Below are 23,320 nucleotides of genomic sequence, written 5' to 3'. Positions count from 1 at the left end.
AAGTTTTAAAACTTCAATATTCACTGAAGATACGCGAACCATAGCTTCAGCATATTTTTTTAAATATATCTTTATTCATCTATTAATGACACATAATTCAAGGTAATCTGGATAAGCGAGAGTCCAAGGAACGATTTTTGTCACGAGTATTTCGAGATTATCGCATATGGAGGTAATCAGTCTGGTCAGAACAATGACTTTCGCTTATAGAGGTTTTTCGCTTTACTAAGTTCCACTGTTATTCACTTAATTTTATTAATCTCTATAAAATCGCAAAGCAAAAAAATAACCTTAGTTATAGGCATAGTACTTACATTAGCATGGTTCTCTACAAGGCAGAGGAAGACGACATCCTCCCGCAGCAGACGGACTGCGCCGTGCAGCGGCTGCGGGGTCTTACTCTTCAGCATGCGGTACAGCAGCGCTGATGACATGTGCGCGAAGTCATCTCCTACACACACAATAATAAGTTTTTATATGATTAGATGGCAATGTGCAAGTGGTCTGTAGACATCTGCTTTTAATCAACGGAGGACGGAACACACAAAAAGGAAATATATAGTTCCCCTTCTTATGTGTCCACTGCACTGTTAAATCCAACTTTTCATGTTTTCCTGATAAAAGGGTGGGAAGAGAAAGTGGAATAAAATTGGGCTCAAATTATGGGCATGGAAACTCATCATTCCTTGTGTTCAAGGGCAGGGGTAGCAAACATTAGTGTAACCATATGTCATTTTTCTCAAAAAATATTTAAAGAAGTCATAGATGTGCCATCAAAATATTTTGTAACAATTTAGAATATCCCATAATGTAGGGATTGCTTGTATTGGGTCCTCATGTTATATCTATTTTACATTTTTTATGTAGTACATAATGAATTTTGTGACCAGTAACATAGCTTTAATGTTGTGTCGCATGCTATTGGTTCGATATCCCTGCTCTAGGTAATAGTATTAATTGTATTACATTTCAAAATTAATAAACCATCTTAATTATGTAGTGATATAGAATTTTTATAATATACAATTTCATGGGTTTTCCACTGCGGAAACATGAACATTTCATGTTTTGGCTGTGTAAACCGGTGCTGTTTTGTTTCAATAATGTATTAATTCTGACCTGTGAGATCATCCCAATGTGTAGAGATAAGACCAGAGCAATGTTCCTTCAGAGCTGAGGCCCCAATCTCATCTGCCGCTGAATAGAACTTTACACAGGTCCTGTAATTGCAAAAAGAAATATTTTAATATAACAACAATATTATTATTAAAATATTATGGCTAATTAAAATTAATAAGTAGTATGGTTTAAAAATGTTTTTTTCAATGAATATCTTTTATCTTTACAATTATTGAGAGAAATAATGCCATTGGGCCGATTCAAAGTTAGACCCATTACCAGTAATAAAAAAAAAATATTTATTTACAGTGATAACAATATATGCCTACCTTACGCCCACTGAAGTTATAAGGGCTTGTTCACACTTGCCCACTAAGCCATACAACTTGAAGTTAGCCGCACACTTCATGAGGTGCAATGCAAATGCATCTCCTCTTGTAAGGTCCACAACATCCGTGTACAGCCATTTCAAAAGTGCTGAACCCACATCATCAGGAAGATTGGACCAATCTGAAAATATTAAGTTTAAAAAATTTAAGATAAATCCTTACTAATATATTTACTATTTTAATTAATATTATAAATGCAAAAGAAACACTGTTGTGTGTCTGGCTTTATCACCAAAACTAATACTGTAGCACCAAATTATCTCCGTTTTGTCAAAGATAATGAATTGGATGATGTTGTTTTTTACAGAATTTTTGGTCTCAGAAATCTAAAGTTAGTCCAGTAGGATACAAAAAGTCTTCATGATCCAGGAAAAATATTGAGTATTAATTGATTTACCCACAATTCAACATATTGTATTTTAGCATCCTTTGTCCTTAATAATTACTTTCTATCAAGCTATTATGTTACCTACTAATTTTATTTACTTTAGTAATCTTTGCTAAATTAGTTTAAGAATAGAATTTCTTTAAGCCTTTGATAAAGATATGGAAAACAATAACATGATTTATTGTATTTATTCCACTTACCCAACTCTGTGAGATTCTTAAGTGCAGCTTCATTCCAATCATCAGATCGTGCATTCAAAACAAACTTATGTCCGGGGACAGATTTGCTCTGTAGCTTAATACTTATATCGGAATACGTCTCTCTCCCATATAAAGTGGACACGGTCATGAGTAACCGGGCTACGAAACTAGTTTCACTAAGATCTCCGGCCGATGCTGCCGCAAGTGTATACTTCCTTTCAACTTCAGCACAATGACTTTGTAGCTTACTGTACTCCTCTTTAAGCAGCGCTAAATGCTGCTGAAGCTTTGTCACTTCGCTGGATGCTGGATGATAACAAATAAAGTTAAATTCATAGGATCAACGCCGCCCACCGGTTGTTATTAGTGATATTTTATCCTATTGATACTTACCCATCGTAAGAATCCAAGATCATATACTGTACAATTGAATTGTTTGCTATTTTATATCAATTGGTAAAATAAAAATAATAAATTGGCTAATACAATAAACGGAAAATGACAATTTTATACAAGACTTGACAAACTGTCATAGACAGTGAAAACAGTAGTGTTGTGCTGAAATGTGTAAGAATTAGCAAATTGAGTACAAATTCCCTTTTATTCCGGAAACAGGAACTCTAGAAAAACAGCTAAGTGTTTTAAAATAGCTTTTTGCTAAGATTTGCTTTTAGAAGAATTATAAAACATGTATTCAAAAAATACATTCCTTAGAACATCGAATCCTTTGTCTTTATCAACTGTCAACCATGTTATCAATTTGAGTTTGAGGCCAACTTCAATAGATGTCGCTTTTTTACCGAATCTATTTTCAAGATAACCTTCAAGTGATTTTGTCAAATGAATTGATAACAAGCAAGTATCAGCCGCTTCCAAGTAATTGGTTGTTAAAAGTTTTTCATTATATTTATTCGACCTACTGACACGACAAAAATGAAGTCTATAAACAAAATTTTGAATATTTGTTCGACTCTTCCAAAGAATACAAGGTAAACAAGTATTTAATACATTGTTATTTATTTGTGTTGGCTGAAATTTAAATTTGGAATACTTAATGTAATGTTATTTTAAGGTTGATTTCGACAACAAGTAGTAATCTCAACGCCGATGATGGATGGTTTTCGAAATTGCTGGTGCGTAGGATAGAACCGACGAAAGAGTCGCACAGTCGTATGCTTAGCGACAAGGAAATTGTATACGCACTCCATACTCATAATATCAGACCCGACTCCGTCGATAAATACCTGAAAAATTAGTAAGTATAACGTATATGCATCACAGGTCGCTGTCGGCGGCAAACACTCGCCGGAATGTTTGTGATTATGCAACAATCTCTAAATAGAACAAACATTAGCATTTTGAGTTAGCTGTCAAACATTGGTGCAGTAACAAGTAAGAAAAGTTCAGAGAAACTTTATTTGTGCAGATACTAATCTTTGGACTTTGTTGCACCCTTAGGAAAATAGCTAAATTATTTCATTATTGAAAGTACATCAAACACTCCTTTCAGCAACATCCACTCATGTTAAAAGACCTTTCCCAAGATAATAAGAAAACCAATATAATACATATCTTTTATAGGCACTAAACTGATTGCATGTTTCTATTTTGCAGTAAAACATCAGTAGAGTTTGTGGAATCAAGGAAAGCAGACCTAGGCTGTGAGCTGGTGGGATCATGGACAGTGTCAGTTGGAGATATGGACCAAGCGTTACATCTATGGCGTTATGTTGGTGGCTTCGAAAAAATCGACAAAGCTAAGATTTTATTTAGGGAAAATCCAGTAAGTGATATTAATTATCTGTTTTGGTAATTGGAATATAGGATCTGTATAATAATTCCTTTATCATTGTTTGTTAAAGTGAAAAAACTTTATATTTTAATGTTTTCTATATGTTGTAGGATTTTAAATGGTTTGTTGAGTTCCAAATTTTTTAAATGAACAAATATCGAATACTGGATTGAACCATAGTGTATTTTGTATTAAAATAGCATTTTATACATAAAATGAAAATCACTTCCAATGGGTGATGATAGTCAGAGGTTAACATATTTAGTTGCCTAAAATAAATAAATGAACTTATCAGTCATGATGTAACAATAATGAAATACAATATGATAAGATTAAACTACTAATAAATATTACCAAAGTTATAAAGTGTAAATGAGTTTGTATTTTTAAATACTATTAAATTTTTCATATTGTTTTGGTTGAAATTATACATGTTTATATTTGGGTTTGAGTTCAAAAAAAAATTAAACACATTCAACATTACAGCATCCTATACATCCCCTTGGAGCCCTTGGCTTGGAGCCTCCCTAAGTAAGGGGTACAAGTATGAGTTGATTTCACACATATCTTTGAATTTCTTCACAGATATGTGCAGGTTGCATCACAATGTATTCCTTCCCCATAATCGTTCACTTTGGACAAACATACATATGTAATCAAAAAACACATTGGTACATGGCGAGATTCGAACCCAATGTCAGTAAATCTACACTATGATCATTATTTATTTATTTGTATTCCTTCAGGATTACCGTGCGTTAGAAAAGGAGCGTGGTAACTTCGTGCGGTCTAGACACTTGCAGTACTTGCTTGCATTCAGTTTCTGGCCCAATGGCGAGCCTCGTCAGCCCAACAACATCTATGAGATTAGATCATACAGGTATAGTAGTACTTGAGTTAGCACATTGAACATAACAATATTTGTATGTTAGATTAATGCACATTTTTTATATTGTCATCCTTCTTTCTCTTTTGGAAAATAAGAGACAACAATACCAAATGTCACATCAGTAGAATTACACCGTAGTTATGCAACAATTACACACCATTACTTAGGGTAAAATGAAATGATTTTTGATTGTAAAAGTTGTTATTATGTTCTATATCAGTTTGAAGCCGGGCACAATGATAGAGTGGGGCAACAACTGGGCGCGCGGGCTGACATACCGCCGCGCCCAAAACGAGGCCTTCGCAGGATACTTCTCGCAGATCGGACGCCTCTACAATGTTCATCACATTTGGTGTAAGTTACCCAAACTGATATTTTACCTTAGAGGACAAAACGTATTTTGACTATAACGCTCAGTTTTGCAATAAATCTACACTAAAAGACATTTAAAGATTTAATTGACTGAGTGTGTCTGTGTTTACTATTTTACAGTCGAGGACGTTTATTTCCTACCCATTTCAGTTTTTGTGCTAAATTATAGGTCATTTAGTAACAGTTTACTTTATACATTCGATCTTATATAGTGACTATATTCCTTTGCTAAATTTACCTGTTTAATTTGTCATATTGTTTCCAGGTTACAAGAACTTGCAGGCGCGTCGTGAGACTCGCGAGAGCACGTGGCGCAATCCGGGCTGGGACGAATGTGTTGCATACACCGTGCCTCTCATACGCGAGATGCATTGCCGCATCCTCGAGCCCACTGAGTTCTCCCCCACGCAGTAAACGAGCAATGTACCACGTGAATATTAGCCCTTTGCATACATATCTAAAAAGTGATAAAGATTCAATTGATATTGCAATAATAGAGAACATGGTTTGAAGTAGGATTAACTTATTTACATTTTACATAATTCTTTCCTTTTCTTTATATAATTCTATTTACTTGTGTTATTTATGTCTGCAGTTTTGTCTCTTGTAGCAAAGGGTTAATAATTATACATTGAGTATAGAAAAAAGTTTAAAGTTCATCATCCGTGAATACTATTTGAAGCCGATAACGATTTCACTTTGTCACAGTCTAAAAATAATCTAGCAATAGTCTAGTGACCAATAGAATACAAAGTGCCTAGATTTAACTATTCTAGCAGTTAACTACCGTCCTGCCCCTAAGAGTAGTCTGCTAGAAATATTTTTTTTAGTACTTGTTTCAGTTATATTTTATGTATTAAAAATAGTTGTTGAACATGTTTATGAAAAATCACTTTAAAATTAATTTATATCTTGGCTTATGGTATAAAAATGTTGTGTGAAATTCTTCACAATTTTTTTTATACAATATATGCAATTTATCTTAATAACTAGTGAAATCGTTACTGGTTATATAAATATCATAAAAATGAAAAAGTTTTGCTTAAAAAAAAAAGTTTTTGAAAACTGCCAATAACAATGTGGCTTTTAATGTACAAAGTTTGCAACAAAGGTGCATTTTATAACAACCTTTTTTGTTGTGATCGTAACTTTGTTTTTTTATTGAGTAATCATATATGCAGCTTAGAATATTTGCACTTGCAATTAGACCTTTTTTTTTAAATTTCTTTTTAGCATTTAAGTGTAATGAAATTTAATAATAATGTTTTCTTATTTAAAAATATATTAAAGAAAATTGGCATATTTTTTATTCTTATTATCATTAGCGCATGCTATGTAGTTATTAAGAGATAGCGTCTAAAAAAAAAACTATGTTATTTTTTGTACGAACTATATGCGAATCATTCACCAGATTTTACTATGTTCTGTTGAAAATAATAAATTAGATTTTTCAAACAGTTAAAATCATTGTTTTATTTCCTATATACTAATGGACTGTTAAAATAATTACACGTCAATGTTTCCTTTCTATTTATTTATTTCCTCCAGTTTGATTCTTTTCATTAATAAGATTATATTACAATATAATAATTAAAGATAATAATTATTAAAACTACCAAGTCGATTGTGTTATTTAAATATATAACAAAAAAAAATAAAAAGAAAACAACAACGGTGCAGTGTTGCGTCTCCCCTCCCCCCCCCCCCTCTAACACACAGACAGACCGCACGCGCATATAATCTATACAATGGTAAAATATAAAAATTATTTTTAGTTACAATGTACAATAATACGTGACCTTTAACTACAAGTTTGGTACTTCTATAGTAAAAATACAATACAACCCATGCCAGGAAAAAGTTACATCTTTCAAAAGATTCAAGAGATGTAACTATTTTCATTGAAGATAGGTCGATTTGCTGATGTGCCGTTACTCATACTAATACTAAGAGCGAGTGGTGGGAAACTGGAACGGGAAATGTCTCTAACATTGATATTAATCCGTCGTACGAAAAAAGTCACATCCATTTCGAGATGAGAGATGTAACTTTTTTCGTGAGATGGATCAATTATGTATATCAATTACTCTCTATCTAACACTCGGTTCATACGGCACTACATCTGTTTGGCAATGAGTTTTCACTCCCGAATCGACTCTATAAAAACAAATTCTGTATTACTCCAAAACATATATAGTTAAACACGTTCAACCCTTTCACCGCCGTTGATTCACATTTTACATAAAGGAGGTTATAAAAGAGTATTTTATCTCACATATGTATCATCAAAATTACTTCCGGACAGTCACATTTCCGAAGCATATGTCATATTTCAATAATCAAAATATCTGGTAATCTAAAAATCAGCGTGCGATAAAAGTTTAGACATATGTTTACCCTAAAATGTAATTTTAAACAAAATCTAAGTTTTTGTATGTTTAGGCCCATATTTTTAATCGCACTTCAAGGAGTATGAAAAGAATGACGCCCAGAGAGATTCGGCAATGAATAACCACAGATACAAATCAACAGAATTTATAAATTACAAAATTTAGACTAAACAAAGCGTTATTATTAAAATTGCAAATTACGGAGCATATACAAAGATTAAAAAAGCATATCTTTATTTTATAGATTCATCCAGTTTAGAACTGTTTTTGTAATTTCCGACTATAAGACACAATTTTAACATTTCACGATATCTCCAGAGTTCAAGTTGCTATAGGGATCGCAAACCTTCGTTAGAAGATGGCACTAAACTAAACGGTTATAAAAGTTTAAAAAAAAAAGTCTATTAAATACCATGGTGAAATCTGAAGGGTTAAGAATCTACCCTAAGTTAGGGGTGTCTTGGCTATAGTTACACATGGGGACATGATCATAGATAATGATACAAACAGACAGACTATTCATCTGTATATAAACTCCGTAATTTATATGTGTATGTCGGAGCAGCATTCAATACCTTCGCAAGCTATATTACAGCACACTTCAATTCCTTAGTGCCATAGCCCGAACACCAAACAAAGCAGTCGGTGGATTTGCAAAACTCTGTAAAAATGGCTTTAAATTATTTTTATTACATACACGTGAGACTAAACACATACTTGGAAATTATATAGAAAAGCCTCAGTAAATGTTCTAGCGTGATTTATCTAAATAAACTTTGACTACGGATTTAAATGTAACCAATTTGTTAAAGTTACTGTTGTTAAATGTTCTTATAATAAAGTCAATCCTATGTCGTATATAACGACAGTCCCGCCATCTACCGTCTGTCAACACACGGCTAAAGTCATACCGTATTGTTTATTGTCAATTTCTTGGTCAGTCGAGGGCAGGACCAGATTCGAATTAATACTCAACAATATCAAACATATCGCGCCATTTCACTTTATAACCGTTTCCACTGTCGAAACATATTGCTATATCACCCTAGAATTAATTACGAAGACATTTATATTTATATTGTCATCCCTTACATTATCTTTAAATAAAAAGAGACAACATAGTGTTAGTAATTTTCGAAACCTCTGTTGAAGTATTTTTTTTTCAAGAACGACTGGGATGTTTGTTTCGCCAGTGGAAGCCCGCGGTTAAATCTTCGATGGAACAATCGAACCTACGTTTGTAAAGCGAATGCTCGCTCCGTCTTCAACACAAAAAAACCTGTTAAATTTTATGTCAACATTTTTTATATAATTTTACATCTAAATTATCTTACGTGACAAAATTTTAAAATTACACATTAAACCACACACAGACTCAAATAATACAAAAAAAATGATCACGTCATGTGATGCTTAAAGTGTGATATAGGAAGAGTACGGTTAATAAAAAAAATATTATTATTCCTTTTTTAATAATAGCATTAACTAAATTTGGATAATTATGACTAAAATCGGGCGTTAAATTAAATAATATGCAATCGTCTATACATACATGACTGGTAAGCCTAGTAGAACATAGATAGTGTATTACAAGACTAAATAAAGAGAGGAGCAAACACCGCGCTCGCACCTCACCAAACAAACTATGTGTTGTTAATTATACATTAGCATCGTTATATACAGGCGGCAGCGCGCGCCTCGCTCATACCTAACATATATAATTTATTATATTTACAAAACATAATAGGCAGTCAAGTTATAAAATATTACAGCACCTGATTCTTGTAAAATTTAATAAAGCGTGTTAGTCGTTTATATATAAAAAAAGATGGCCGCCGACGCTCGAGTCGCGTGCGTCGCGCCCTTACAAATTAATCAGACGAACGCAACTAGGCCAATAAACAAACACCGTCACTCCGCCGGCAACGGTTACAAAAACTTATAATAAAATTGTTCCTAAAATAAACTAATGATATGAATATTAGAATTTTGACTATCTAAATTATGTTAAAAGATAGCGTAGGTGAGTGCGGCGAGACGCGCGCGGGAGGCGGCATCGCCTCGCTAAAGATAGTTTCACACGAGGACAAAACGAAAGTAGTGCAGTACACATATCAGTACTACTACTGTTGTCAATAGTAGTACTGCAGTACTATACTGTCTCATTGTGCTCCGTGTGAAAATAGCATTACTAGTGGCTTACAGTGTACACTGCTGGACAAAATAATTGTCCTCCGCCACGAGGCGTTACAATAGACTTACGGTACAACTACTTTATAATACAAGAATAGATCAAGAGTACTACATTCTTTAGGTTGAACCAGCGCCTACTGCAGTCCGCAACGACGACCTTATACGTCATAAACTATGTAATTTAAAAAAAAAATAAGTTTTAATTAGTAATCATAATTTGAAACAAGATCTTTACAGAATTTAAGAAATTTATAGTAATTATTTTACAAATTATAATATTTAATATTGGATGTATTATTTTCAATTATAATTAAGTTACAAAAAGTATTAAAATTTCACTACAACTTAATCCAAATCATCTGTATATTTATAATAATGTTGCCGACAAGTCGACGTTGCGGATTGCGCGCTTGAAAATCCTAATAAAAAGCATTTTACTCATTGTACAACACCACGTGTCGTCCATACAAACATATCCTGTGTGCAAAGTAAACTTATCAAGCGTTATATTGATAAAGCTATACTGTTTGTAAACTCTCAGATACTACAAACACACTTATTCATTTAAGAGATAATTGGAGTGCATTAAACTTAGTATAGGAAACGCCCCCTCCCTTCGGCTAAATACTGACGTACATTTTTTGCATACATTTTGGAAGACAACGAAAAATATAATAAAAAAGCCTAAAGTAAATATGTTTTTATAAAGCAAAGAATTGGGAGGGCCGCACAGTCTCATCATCTGCCGCTATCAGCCCCCTGACCACTACTCACAAGACGTACCCATTGGAAATAATAGAGTTCTTATCTGAGACATAAAATTACGCAAAAGTGTAATAAATTAATATCAAAATTTAATGTCGCAACTTGCATCAATGTCTAACACGATCTGACACTACCACACTCAGTCATTTTACAATCACTAAGGCAAATTAAATTTAGTCAGAGAAATCTACATTAAGAGACTTAAAATGTAGCAGTAAGACTTCGTCGGCGTGTAAACGAGTTACACGTGGTTGAGGTGAGAGGTGACGTCATAGCGTGCGTGTTGGGGGCTGATAGTTCGGCGTTAGAGCGAGCCGGCGGGGAAGCTGGCGGAGGAGTTGCTGTGGGCAAGGGACAGCATGGAGCCCGACAGCGACTGCTCCTCCTCGCCGTAACCCTCCCGGCTGCCCTCAGCGATCGCCATCGCACTGAAACAGAAAATTAATTATGATTTACTGATGCTACGAAAAGAGTTACATTTTTAAGAACTCTCTGTGTAGTGGGTCGGCATGTATATGTGTATGTTGGCGTGAGTGTGTGTTTGTGGATGTGTGTGTGGGGAGAAGTGTACCTGAAGCCGAGACGCGCGCTTTCGTTATCAAAGTGCGCGAGCTCCTGCTCATGACGCTCATGCATCAGCCGCGTGCGCTCCGCACGCTCCGCCATGAACTGTGCGCACTCCGACTCCATCTGGAAACATCAATACATTTCTATTAGTGGTGTGTAAATCAGTTCTGAACCGGTTCAAAAGTTCAAGGCACATGAACTTGAACCGTTGATCTGGAGCTCAATGCGTTAATTGTTTGAGCTGAAAAATCACCAAGCAAATAATTTAAACTTGATATTCGGAATAAAAATAAGTATGTTAAAAATTCAGAAGGTTATTGCACATTATTAACATGAATTTGCACTCTTAAAATATTGTTTTTTTTCTCTTTTTTTTCACAGTATAATATGTATATGTATATGTTTGAATGTATAATATGTATATGTTTGAATATAAGTTCATAGTTATTTGATACACGTTACCTTCTGTTCGAGCAGCGCGCGACGCACGGCTACCCGCTCCTCGAGTTCACGACGCTCGCGGTTGCGCTGCGCCTCAGCCTGCATCTTGCTCTTGCTCTGGTACGCAGTCAGCATATCCAGCTCGTGCTCCAGCTGCATCTTCTTCTGCTGGCACTCCATCTGCACATCAATTTATCAATTTTTAAACAAAAAAACAAGGTTTTTTAACCTGCTAATGCTAGATTACATTAGGCTTTATACGCACATTGGTTAGTGTGAAAGAATTTCTGGTATCGGTTGCATCATTTCGACTTGCATTGGACACAAGATAAATTTTAATAATGTTACTAATATTACAAATGCGAAAGTTTAGACCTCGAAGGATAAAATTTTAAACAGTTGTAGATAGCAGCTTCAAATACCCAATAACATACTTAAGAGTTTTTTAAATTCCACGCAGGAGACCGGCGGCGTAATTATTAGCTCTTGGAACTAAGAATATAAAGTTTTTAGGTTAAGTTGTAATATATTTGTGATGGTTAGCTCACCATCTGGCTCTCGTCGAGCTTAATGGTCTGCTTCTGCAGCATATCTGTGATGCTGAGGTCGTACTGCTCGCCCAGCTTCACCAACTTGCGTCGCTTCTCGTCCTTCAGGGCCTTGATTACTTCCTTCTGTTGCTCCTGCACAAAATAAGGCGTATACATTACAAGGTTATTCTATCTACATACCGTAAACTACCGTAGAAATGTCTTAAAAACTTAGCTTTGTCTTTGTTTTAATAAAGAGAATGAAAGGGGTGGCAATCTTACTAATATTATAAATTAGAACACATAGGCTACTTACAATTTTTCTTTTAATTCCGCGGATGAAGTCGCGGGCGACAGCAGTAGTGTTTTAATAAAAGTGTTCATAAATTACAGTTGTAGTTACCTTAGGGGTCATTTGCAATATTTGCGCCTTCAATGCCTTATATTGACGCGTCTGTATCTTGCACGTCTCACGGAACTGCTTGCGAATCTGCATCTCTTTTTGCTGTCGAATAACAACATAATATATTAATAAAATAATAAACATAGTTTATAGATTCCTTAAATATTTCATACATGTTGAAAATATTTGAAACAGGTGTAATCATAGCTTTGGTGGGTTAACAACACTTTTTTCTACAAGGTTACTACGACAACCGTTTTGCGCAACAAATTGAGTTTTGGCCTCTGGCAATGACAGTCTTAAAAAATCCGATGCTGACACATATTCTGGTCAAATTTAAATTAAATATTTCATATTAAAGTAATCAGGGTACATAGTAACCTTGAGACTCTTGGGCTGCTGCTTGAGCTGCAGCGCGTGCTTCTTGCGCAGGTCGTGCTCCTGCCGCTGCATGTAGTCGCGCTGGTTGGCCAACTCCGTCGCGTGCTGATTGGCCAGCTGCTCCTCTCTGCAATGACCACACATTAATTACTATACGTAATACAGACAACCAAGTCGGTAGACGTTTGACAACTGCTATCACTAGATACAACATAGTATTTTATGAGATTACTTTTGTATTAAACTCTCTTGAAACAATAATAAATTTTCTATTCTAGTTGTTTTTTGTCACTGTACACTGTTTCAAATCACGTCTAAAACTTTGTGTATGTCCGTTGTATAGTGACATATCTGTTAACAAGTCGACACGAGCATTTGGAACTGATTATTCAATATATGGCTGGGTCACCTTAGCGCGTGCACACCCTTCTGCTGCCTGTACTCCAACTCCTGCGTCTTCTCGTGGTGACGCAACAGCATCGCGTGCGCCTGCTCGAGCTGCTGCTGACGCTTGTTTAGCTCCTGAAGATTAAACACGTATATTAGACTTTTGAAACATTAATTATGACAAAATTACATTTGCTGCTACGTATAGAAAATGTAATTTGTATACTTACATTAAAGCGCTCAATTTGTTTGAAAAAATTTAAAACAGAGATACACGTCTAGAAAAGCGGATAGGCTACTTAGTTTTTTAAACCAAACGGACAAAATCGCGTGCGCCCACTAGAGCTTTATAAGTAAAATAGTTTTGAGTGTTCCACCTCTCTAAGCAGCTCCTGTTCCTTGTGGTGGGTTGCGAGCATGCGACGACGACGGAAGCGTCGCAGCTCCAGCTCGAGGTACTCGCGTTGCGACCGCACCAGCCGCGCCTGCTCCGCTTCCTCTGCTTGCTTCAAGTTATCTTTTTGCGACCTGATACACAACACAATTACATAAATAGAAAACGACTGTATGATGATAGTTACTTGTCTTGTCTTTGCATTTGCAAAGGTTGTTTCAAAACGGTGATTCCGTAACTTACGGGGACCCATAATAATGAAAAACAGTGGGAATTTTAAGACAAGTGGAAGTATTAAACTATTTCAAATAATGAAACTCGCGTTGCAACTATTCAATTTGCTTCATTAATAAACTAGCAAAAACAATAAAATGGTCTCCATTTATGATAAATTGTTTTGTAAAGAATGTAACATACTGTAGCGTGGCGTCTCTCTGCCGTTTTGGCGTTGCGTCATCCATACTGAGCTCCTTTTTCCAGCGTTCCTTGTTGGCCTTGTACTCGCGCTTGCGTTGAGCCTCGAACGACTTCCGCTCCTGTTCCTGCCGCGACGTTATATCTTTAATCAATTTCTTCTCAGCGGCCGCGTTCGATTTCTGCTTGCGTTCCAACTCTTGAGCGTGCTTCGTCTGAAAATGTGAATTTATCATTTAAAAAAAAAAACATAAAAGTACAAGTAATAGTGTAAAATAATTATATTAGCAAATTTGTCAGCCCAGCTAACAGAGCTAGCTTGCCAGACCACACACAGTACACATGTGGCTGGTGTATGTGTACCTGGAGTCGCTCGAGGTCTCGCGATAGTTGCTGCAGCAGGGCGTCGTACTCGCGGTCGAGCTGCGCTTTGTGCGCCTCAACGTCCGCCTTGCACCGCTCCTCCAGCTTGACTAACGCCGCCTGGTGCTCGCGCCGCATGCGCTTGTAACCGGACATCTGTTCGTGTGTCTCCTGCACATAAATACAATACGGTTATACAAGATAAAGTAATAAGAATAAACATAAAATATTATTCACTAAAGGAAGAAGTGGAAGGCTGAGAATACTACATCCACCAAAACCATAATGAAGATGTCTCAGAATTAAGGTCTTTCACTACGAATTTTATTGTTTTAAAAGTCGTTTCTGGGTTATGTCTATGTCACTAAAGTGACAGTCTAACCAATATTAATACCGTCCAGATATCTATATTATTTTATTATACTTGTTTAGAATGATTACATAACTTACATGGTTGTGTTCCTTCTGTTGCTTGGTGACAATGCTGGTTGTCCGTATCGTGGCGAAGTTGTTGGCACCGTGCTCCGACACCAGGGATATGGCTACAGACACATTGTTGCTAACACCTACAAACAAAAGTAAAGTCAGACTTTTTTTAAATTCATAACTGCTAAACACATTACTCAAATCTTAACATTGCGTTTCCAAATTTAACACAAACATATGGTTATCCCTGTTTTGTCAAGGAGAATGGAAATGATGTCAATTTATACATATTGAAAAACATTCCGAATCACCAACTATTTTTGGTGTCTATATGTGTATCCACATGGCCGCGTTTATTCCGGGAACTCTCCGGAACGGCTGGACTGATTTTAACGGCAAGGTAGATGATGCACCCGGGCATATTATAAGCTCCTTCTTTTAATCTCTAATATGTTAATTATATTATCTCACCTCTACTGGTAGAACGTCGCTGTGTATTTCTATTATCATCCCCGCTATCCTGCTGCCAGGTGGAGGGAGCATTCACGTACTCCCTATATTCGTTAGCCTGCCGCTCCCTCTCCCTCTCACGTTGAGCTTCCCGGATAGCATCTCTGTTCGCGTAGTCTTCACTATAGTCGTCGCATAGAGAATCTCTATTCGCGTAGTCACGTAGCGCGTCTCTGTTGACGTAGTCGTCGTGCGGCGCCGGTAGGGGGCTCTCGCTCTCTCTGCGTACGAAACACCAACATGAGTAAAGCCAGTGCTTGCCTCTGAAAGGGAAGGGTGCGCTCTAATGCGAGTGTAGTGGTATGGTGATAGCGTTGTAGGTTATAAAGCACGGATATGGTATGTGTTAGAAGCGACATACAAAGCGGTAACACGTATCATGAAGACACTACATTTTAATAGTTTAAGTTTATAATGTTAGGACTGATATGGTTTTCAACGAAAAAGAAATTGAGTATAAGACAAACAAAACATAAAGAAAATTAATTATGTAATTAAAAATCGACAATGCAAAAAATGTTCATCATACCTGGCAGAATGTGTGGAGTGTTGGTGATTGAACTGCTGATACTGGGGTTGTTGTTGATGTTGGCCATGATGGTTGGCGTTGAGCTGGAAAAATTATAATGCAATAAAAATTAATTAAAAATACATTTTACTTCTACTTAAATCAAATCTTACGACCATCACTGTGGGAGTAAGTATAGTATTCAAACTTTACGGCGGCTTATATTTTTTTATACGAATGGCCCAGTCGACCACAGTAATACTACAACCACACAGAAGACAGGCGTCAAGTGGAAATATTTGGTAGTTTGGTCTGACGAGTGCATGCCGAAGGCCAAATTCTGGGTCTCTTTAAGTTTTAAAACCTCTGAAGCATCTTCGATTAGAAACATTGTTAGGTATCGGTGATATGGAATGAACCTCACATAGCACTACATGTGCTTTCCTCCACCCTCAAGGGGAAACAAGCCGTCATAAAGTTTGTATATAATATTACAATGTGCTGTACAATGTTGACGGGATGCGGTCTGCGGCGCAGGCTGCCGGAGGAGGAGCTCTGGCTGGAGGCGCCGGCGACGCTGTGCTCCGACGTCGCCGAGTTCGACTTGGAGCTGTCCCCGCCAGAACGCTCTTCCGCTGTTTCCTCACTGTCGCCTATACAACATAAATACATTATATAAATTCTTAAAAAAACTAAACATTAAAATTGCAAACACATACGAAAAAGACAAATATTAATGAGAATAACATGAAAATGGCAATACTATTAATAAATTTACCCAAATGGGTTTAGTATTAGATGTTTCCCGAACAATATAATTTGTCATTTTGTTTCGTTTAATTTTACCACATAACTATAAAATGGGTGGATGGATCTGGTTTGGGATCTATGCACTATAGACTATTAAGTTTTTTTAACGAGGTGGACAGATCGATTCCATACATACCGAAAGCGCTTTCATTATCAGCATCAACCATGAGTATCTTCTTCATTTTCCTATAGCTGAGGTTGTCAAGGTCGCGCACTGCGGCCTTGGTGCGCTGGATGAGGTCGACCAGCACGTTGGGTGAGCGCGGCCGCGTGATGTACGGGTGAGTAAGCAGCTTGGTGGACGATGGCCGGTCCTGGGGGTTCTTCTGCAGGCACGCCTCCACGAAGTAACGAAACGTATCCGTCCATTCCGGCGCCTGGAATTGTTTATAAATATTTGTTGTTTTAAAAACAATTAACTATTCTAAAATAATGGTATCTACTCAACATCGACAAACTACCTTATAGCCATGAATTTGCAACCACTTAAGATATTCACAAGATTGCCAAATAACACTTAAGAGAAAATTGTTGTATTTTTTATTTATTATGGTTTAATCAAAATTAATCTTTTCAATTAAAATGTTCTCCTAGACTTACTTGTAATGTTGGAGAATCATTCTGTGCAATGTGATACAGCGCGGACATCGCGTTCATATTGAAGTATGGCGGCTTGCGCTCCGCCAACTCAATACACGTGATGCCCAGAGACCACACATCCACCTGAAAACATTTTACGTGTGCCATATACTAAAGTAAATAAGCTATCATTAACAAGACCCAAAAGTGAACCTATTAAAAGTTCCAATCAATACAAACTTGAAAAACAGAATTACCTAAGAACATTACTTCATTGAAGGCTTGATGTTCCAATGACATTTATTCTATTATTAGGCAAACTTACCTTTCCATCATACTGTCCTTCATCCATAGCCAAAATGACCTCCGGAGCCATCCAGTACGGTGTTCCAACGAAGCTGTTAGCCGGGCATTTAATACTGGCGCTGCCGAAGTCTGCCAACTTGACTGTTCCATTCTCCGTTAGCAAGATATTGCCCGCCTTGATGTCCCGATGAATCCTACCCAGACTATGCAAGTAAGACAGGCCGCAGACCACGCCCTCACATATAGCAGCTATTTCCTCTTCACGCAACGGACGTTTGTGGACCTGCAGAGAGACCTGAACTGAACATACATTGAAATTCATCATTCAATATTATTTTTGTTAATTAAAACTGGTCGCCGTCTGCAATATCAACCAGTTTGATTAACTTACCAAATATATATCTTCATCCTTGTAAACAAACACAAAGAAAAGTTTACGTTTTTATTTCAAAAACGATAAATGCATTAGAAAGGACAAGAGACACCGCATAATATGACATCTGTTAACTAATCGGTTACAACCAAGTATAGTAGATCCCGGCTGAACGCCATATCACTGACTTATCGACTTAATATTGCCTACACCTTTTATAAATAGTTATAAGTTATGTATCAGAGTGTAGCTGGGCTACCGCCCAGGGCGCCCAGCAAAACCGAGCCAACGCAGGCGCCAGAGTCGCATTTAAATGGCCGCCTGCGGTGCCACCTCAGATACCCTATCTTTGAAAGATTTCCCAGGACACCAAAAAAGGTGTGTATCAGAGTTTATTAACATCAAACAAAATGTTTGGTTATACATAGATATGAACTTTGTTAGACGGTGAAATCATTCTAATCATGTCTACTTTCACTAGCGTGGGATAGCAGAAGTAACAAAGAGAATTTCCTTAAAACGGCTTCAATGAACGTAATTATTTCTCACGGTCATTGCTCGCCCATTCATACCTTGATCGTCAGATACGTAGATATAATTTATTACGAAAAAAAATCTAATATAATCAGGTCTGCTAAATGTTGATAAAATTAATATCATCATCATTCTGTCTTTTTCCTAAAGACAGTCGGGACAGTATGTACTCTTTCAAACATCTCTATCAGCCGTAATATCAGAATTCTCACCTTTTTTAACACGACCAATAATAATAAAATAAAACAGAAACAATTTTCTAACATCTATTATCTCAAGTTCAAGTTTTTAATCATAAATATATACCAAAATTTTTGAAAAAATAATATTTTGCACTTCTATTTCAAGCAGTCGTACTTATAAGAAGGAAAGCATTAAAAACTATTTTAACACAAAATTAGAAACTGTTAACGTGTTATTGGATTTTAAATCGTAACTTTTTTTAGTAAAAAAAACCCTGTTGATAATTCCTTAAGGCATAAGTAATACGAACATCGATTATCAAGTAAGATAAAACTTGTGTGTTGTTTTTGTCACTTTTTAAGTCTGCATCGCCTGACTCACGGGTTTAACGAATTATGTGCATGTCTTTTTTTATTAACGATTCACGTCTGTCGTACCATCTTATAATTGATCTCTAAAATAAAAAATCCGGATATCCTTTATCATTGCTTCAATTTCGTCATACGTGAGAACTTATCATTATTCCTTGTAAATTTAAGTACCGAGAAAAAGCTGATAAAAATAGCTATCTTTCCTACTGATACAATTATACTGAAGTTTATTATGGTATTTAGGAATTGACGATATTTATTGGATTAGTTCCAATCTCGATCGATATGATTGAGTCTATGGTAGACAACAAAGACGCAATAATTAATCGCCTGTCTAATCCAATGTTACTCAAAGTGTCCTCAAAGTCTTTTTGGCCACGAAAAAATAGTTACTAATCATAATAAAATCCAATAAGCGTCTAGAGAAAAATCCGTGAAGAGTTTAAGAATACGTATATGCAAAATTTTAGGACGCGAAAAGAGCGACGCGAGAAAAAAAACTTAGAAATTATTATTTTAGGGCCTAGAATAATCACAACTCGTATCAAGAGATCCGACAAATACTCCTTCCAAAAAGGGTTCAATGTCCAATAAAGTTTTATAACCGCTGTGGTAGTTAGTAGTACAATACATATAACTAAAATGCCCACTATAACCAAGAGAATTAAGTAAAAATAACAAATTCCGATTACGATATTTCCATTACTTATTTTCCATCAATAAAACAAATCATTCTCTAATTTTTCTTCATCATCTTTGTTTAGATTTGCTAATTGAAACTAACATTTAATATCAAGGTATCAAAGAACAAAATGATTATCATTTTTGATCATTTTCTGTACGATGATAACATTTGGTGGATTTCATAGTGAGTTATAAAAATATAATATTACGATCACTGGCAAGTAAAATATTTTAAACAGATATGACAAAGCCTAAAACAATTGTTACACAGATAAGTCATTGATAAATAACACAATAGAATTTATCACTTAATAGTGAAACAATCAGATAACTATGTACCAGTCTCATGTATAACAAATTCATCAATAATAAAAATTTGATGAGTCAAATACACTTTTTGCGTATCCATCAAGTGGCTCATATATATCTTTCCCAGAAATAAATACGTCATAAACATATTTCAGATAAGTCTGTAATACGCACTATGTTTATTATAGTATTGGGTAGATTAACCACTGGTTTCCGCGACCGTTACCTCTGTATAAAACATGTCAACATGTGTCATTATCTTTGACAAAACAGAGACAACAATATATTTTAAACAGGGATTTCGGTCACAGAAACCCATGATCTAAATAAAAATTGTATAAGTAATAAAAATTCTAATCAAAAACTTTGTTAACATCATTTATAATATATTCTCTGAAATAAGTAACTGGCCTAAAATATTATCCACAATAAAAAAAAAAAAAGTTTAAACTAATTCTTAATATTCACTTTCTAATAACAAATTCAAATTTATATCAAAATAATTATAGTAGATATTATGTAATATAAATGTGAAAGTTGAATGGATATATCTTTGATACCATAACTACAGAATGACTGCAAAGATTTTAAAGAGTTTTAGAAGTAGATTGCAGTCTAGAATAGAGCATAGACAATGAGTTTTTTTTTATTTCTTAAGGATAACAGCTAGTAATTAATAAAGTAGTTAGTTACCTCAATGATATCGGAGGCAGAACCAACACAATACTCCATAACAAGCCATGCTGTGTGCTCACGTTTGTAGCAGCCCTTGTATTCTATTGTATTGGGATGTTCCAGTTGCTTTAGAAATCTATAAACAAACATTTTATGTCAAATATTTAATATGTAACAAACATCTATTTAGCAATATCCTGACAGAGCTATTGACAGTTCAACATTTTGCTTTACAGACAAAACAGTAAAATCTCTATATCCATTGTATTTTATATATTCTCATTTCTATAAAAATCATTTATTTACAAAATTAACGAATGTACCAGACTCTAGTATTATAGTGACCACATGCTTTTTCTTTAACAATTTTAGCAATGCATAGTACACATTTTAAAGTGTTAAAATTGTTTATAGTGAATTACTCTAAGATATCAAAGAATAGAAGTGGTATAGAATTAATTAAACAATTTTGGCATATTACAGTTTTTCCTGTATTATATGTGTATTGATAAAAATTCCATTAATTTGTAACAATAAACTGGTAGTGGTTTTAAAAAAAAGAGAAAAAAATGACACTAAATCACTTACTTTATTTCTTTCAATATGTCTTGCCATTTCTCCTCACTCTGTTTCCCTAAGTAAGACATTTTCTTGATGGCAACAATCTCTTTGGTGAGATTGCACCGGGCATAGTAGACTGCACCAAATGAGCCATGGCCAATTTCACGCAAGTCCTCAAATATCTTCTCCGGATCATGTTTACTAAATAGTTCCGCAATGTCTGGGTCCTTAAGACTGCCAGGCCGCGGCATTCTTATCTGAAAACATAACATTGTTATCATTTGAAGTTCTATGAATAATCTTAGTTGTGTGTGATGATGATGTCTTTCACAGTCCGTCCAGGGCAAACTTTGCAATCTCCTAAAGTGTGGAGGTGATTTGTAAATGTAGATGTAAGTCACACTGGTCACACTGTTTCAAGTGTACTTGGGCATAGGTGGAAGCAGACAAAATCAAACATTTGTATTACTAAGCTAGTGTTGCGCATCACTAGCATTCTATAATTTCTAATAAGAAATATTAGGTATACAAAGATTCATTTTTCTATGCTTTACAAAGTATTGTGGTTAAGTTTAGTGGACTTATTTATTTTACATCATATCATAAAGAATATGATTTGATTGGGTGGTAGACAATTATTTAACAAGTTGTTTTGTATTTGATTCTGATTACATAATGCAAATAGTTTAATTTTCGAGTTTTGAAAAAAAATTATGATTTTCATTTGATCCCCTTAGATATTTCCATAGTTATTATGATACTAACCAAAATATGTTTCAGTTTGTATTAGTATTAGATAACACTTAAACAAGTCATTGAAATAATTTATTCTCATCAAGTCTTAGGATATGTGGAAAATTCAGCATTTTTAATTTCTTATTAGATACAAGCAGTAATGCAGAGGTTCAAGTACAACTTTTATTGTAGAGTTTTATGTGAAATACATAGATGGAATCTGAAAAAACATACCGCTTGCGCCAGCTGTGAGCCGGCAGCGTCCGTCAGTTAATTAGAACGCTCCCGCCGTTCCGGGCCATCCTCCGCGCCACTCGCTATCTGAAAACGTCGGAAACGATACCGATAACACTCACCACGCCATACTAATACCATGCACCCTTACAACCACCTTAAGAAAATGTCAAAAACATAAGCAGGGCACAATAAAATATTGACATTCACAATACATCAGTGTTATAATCTAATTAAATGAAGCAGACAGACGTCGCAGCAACCCACCTCTGCATCCACTCTCCTTCACTGTCACATATGTACGCTTCAATTGATCATTAAACTCACGATACAGTTTCACGTCCACTTTAGTCGATAATTATTAACAACACGCCCCTATGAGTCCAAGAATCTAAAATATTGCAAAATACTTGGCACTTACAATACAAAATTTTGCCTCAAAATGGCGTTGAGTTATAGAATGCGAAGATAGCTTTTTGTTTTATAAGGCACTTAGTTTATGTTTTTGCATCACTTTTATTCAACACTTATTATAAATTAAATCACTTTTTATTTATCTCAAAAATTTCTTAACACGTTTTGTCCAAATTTTACTAAATTACTATTTACAACTTTCCCGTACTGATACATATTCTCAGAAACTTCAACTAATGGCGCCCTCTGTTTTCACTTATAGAAACATTTTTTCTTTTTAAAAGATCTAACAGAACTGTCAAACGATTTCGTCTTTCTTCCAGGTGGACTTATTTCAGGGATCTATAAAAAAATAGTTTCATAAATATGAAATGTTTTTGTATAAATGTGCCAAATGATTAAATGTAGTAATTTTACTAAAAATGTAAGAGATAAAAAGTGATAGCGCCCGCAATGACATAGTTTGACGAATGAAGCGGTTCGATCAGTGTGTGACCATGACCACACAGAAGTTAGGCGTAACTGGAAGGTTAATCTGAAGAGTGTGCTCGTCGAAGGCCTAATTGTTCTCTTCCCCTTACAAACCATTTCCTTTAGGGATAGGATGGGAAAAGGAGGAAACGCATACTCTTTTTCTTGCCTTCCTCTGTGGATTAAAAGTGGGCAGCACATCTGCAAATGCAGATATCTATGAGCAACGGCCATTTAGGTATTAGGTAGCTGCTTGTTTA

General features: G+C 35.4%; 3 protein-coding genes across 7 annotated transcripts in view; 1 reads left to right on the top strand and 2 right to left on the bottom strand.

Annotated features, from left to right (window-relative positions):
• Positions 1-2,832, bottom strand: part of LOC106117763 (serine/threonine-protein phosphatase 6 regulatory ankyrin repeat subunit C) — a 50,159-nt gene extending 47,327 nt beyond the window's left edge. The window contains exons 1-5 of the mRNA XM_013312185.1: positions 2,490-2,832; positions 2,097-2,402; positions 1,449-1,629; positions 1,120-1,220; positions 315-451 (exon numbers count right to left, since the gene is read on the bottom strand). Coding sequence (XP_013167639.1) covers positions 315-451; positions 1,120-1,220; positions 1,449-1,629; positions 2,097-2,402; positions 2,490-2,493 — 729 coding nt within the window. The 5' untranslated portion in view covers positions 2,494-2,832. The remainder of the gene's footprint in view (positions 1-314; positions 452-1,119; positions 1,221-1,448; positions 1,630-2,096; positions 2,403-2,489) is intronic.
• A 102-nt stretch (positions 2,833-2,934) lies between these two features.
• Nipsnap (protein nipsnap) lies at positions 2,935-6,037 on the top strand. Its single transcript, XM_013312188.1, has 6 exons — positions 2,935-3,085; positions 3,169-3,351; positions 3,711-3,879; positions 4,635-4,768; positions 4,998-5,131; positions 5,415-6,037. The coding sequence occupies exons 1-6, from the start codon at positions 3,030-3,032 to the stop codon at positions 5,561-5,563; spliced, it is 825 nt and encodes a 274-aa protein (XP_013167642.1). The 5' UTR covers positions 2,935-3,029; the 3' UTR covers positions 5,564-6,037.
• A 1,168-nt stretch (positions 6,038-7,205) lies between these two features.
• Tao (Serine/threonine-protein kinase Tao) lies at positions 7,206-22,827 on the bottom strand. Of its 5 annotated transcripts, none has more exons than XM_013312271.1 (21): positions 22,443-22,827; positions 22,176-22,262; positions 21,234-21,463; positions 20,664-20,781; positions 17,536-17,811; positions 17,232-17,354; positions 16,768-17,008; positions 16,317-16,474; positions 15,843-15,925; positions 15,275-15,576; positions 14,828-14,943; positions 14,378-14,548; positions 14,018-14,229; positions 13,584-13,734; positions 13,229-13,341; positions 12,820-12,946; positions 12,439-12,540; positions 12,054-12,188; positions 11,527-11,685; positions 11,069-11,187; positions 7,206-10,925 (listed from the first exon to the last, which is right to left on the bottom strand). In XM_013312271.1, exons 3-21 carry the CDS (start codon positions 21,455-21,457, stop codon positions 10,802-10,804), a joined length of 3,054 nt encoding a protein of 1,017 aa, XP_013167725.1. In that variant the 5' UTR covers positions 21,458-21,463; positions 22,176-22,262; positions 22,443-22,827; the 3' UTR covers positions 7,206-10,801. The 5 variants fall into 5 exon arrangements, with proteins under 5 accessions (XP_013167725.1, XP_013167729.1, XP_013167727.1 ...); XM_013312275.1 differs by having other exon boundaries at positions 15,275-15,534; XM_013312273.1 differs by having other exon boundaries at positions 16,329-16,474.
• Between the last annotated feature and the right edge of the window lie 493 nt (positions 22,828-23,320).

Source organism: Papilio xuthus, unplaced genomic scaffold, assembly GCF_000836235.2.
Source record: "Papilio xuthus unplaced genomic scaffold, Pxut_1.1 DF827679.1, whole genome shotgun sequence".
Lineage (NCBI taxonomy): Eukaryota > Metazoa > Arthropoda > Insecta > Lepidoptera > Papilionidae > Papilio > Papilio xuthus.
This window is presented reverse-complemented; position numbering and strand designations above follow the sequence as displayed.

Excerpts from the sequence above, each read along its gene's own strand:
- Nipsnap (XM_013312188.1), top strand. The coding sequence starts at position 3,030 with ATGAAGTCTATAAACAAAATTTTGAATATTTGTTCGACTCTTCCAAAG. Across the intron at positions 3,880-4,634 it reads TTTTATTTAGGGAAAATCCA|GATTACCGTGCGTTAGAAAA; the intron begins GTAAGTGATATT and ends GTATTCCTTCAG. Across the intron at positions 5,132-5,414 it reads CAATGTTCATCACATTTGGT|GTTACAAGAACTTGCAGGCG; the intron begins GTAAGTTACCCA and ends TATTGTTTCCAG.
- Tao (XM_013312271.1), bottom strand. The coding sequence starts at position 21,457 with ATGCCGCGGCCTGGCAGTCTTAAGGACCCAGACATTGCGGAACTATTT. Across the intron at positions 16,475-16,767 it reads TGATAATGAAAGCGCTTTCG|GCGACAGTGAGGAAACAGCG; the intron begins GTATGTATGGAA and ends TATGTTGTATAG. Across the intron at positions 13,735-14,017 it reads CAGAGAGACGCCACGCTACA|GTCGCAAAAAGATAACTTGA; the intron begins GTATGTTACATT and ends GTTGTGTATCAG.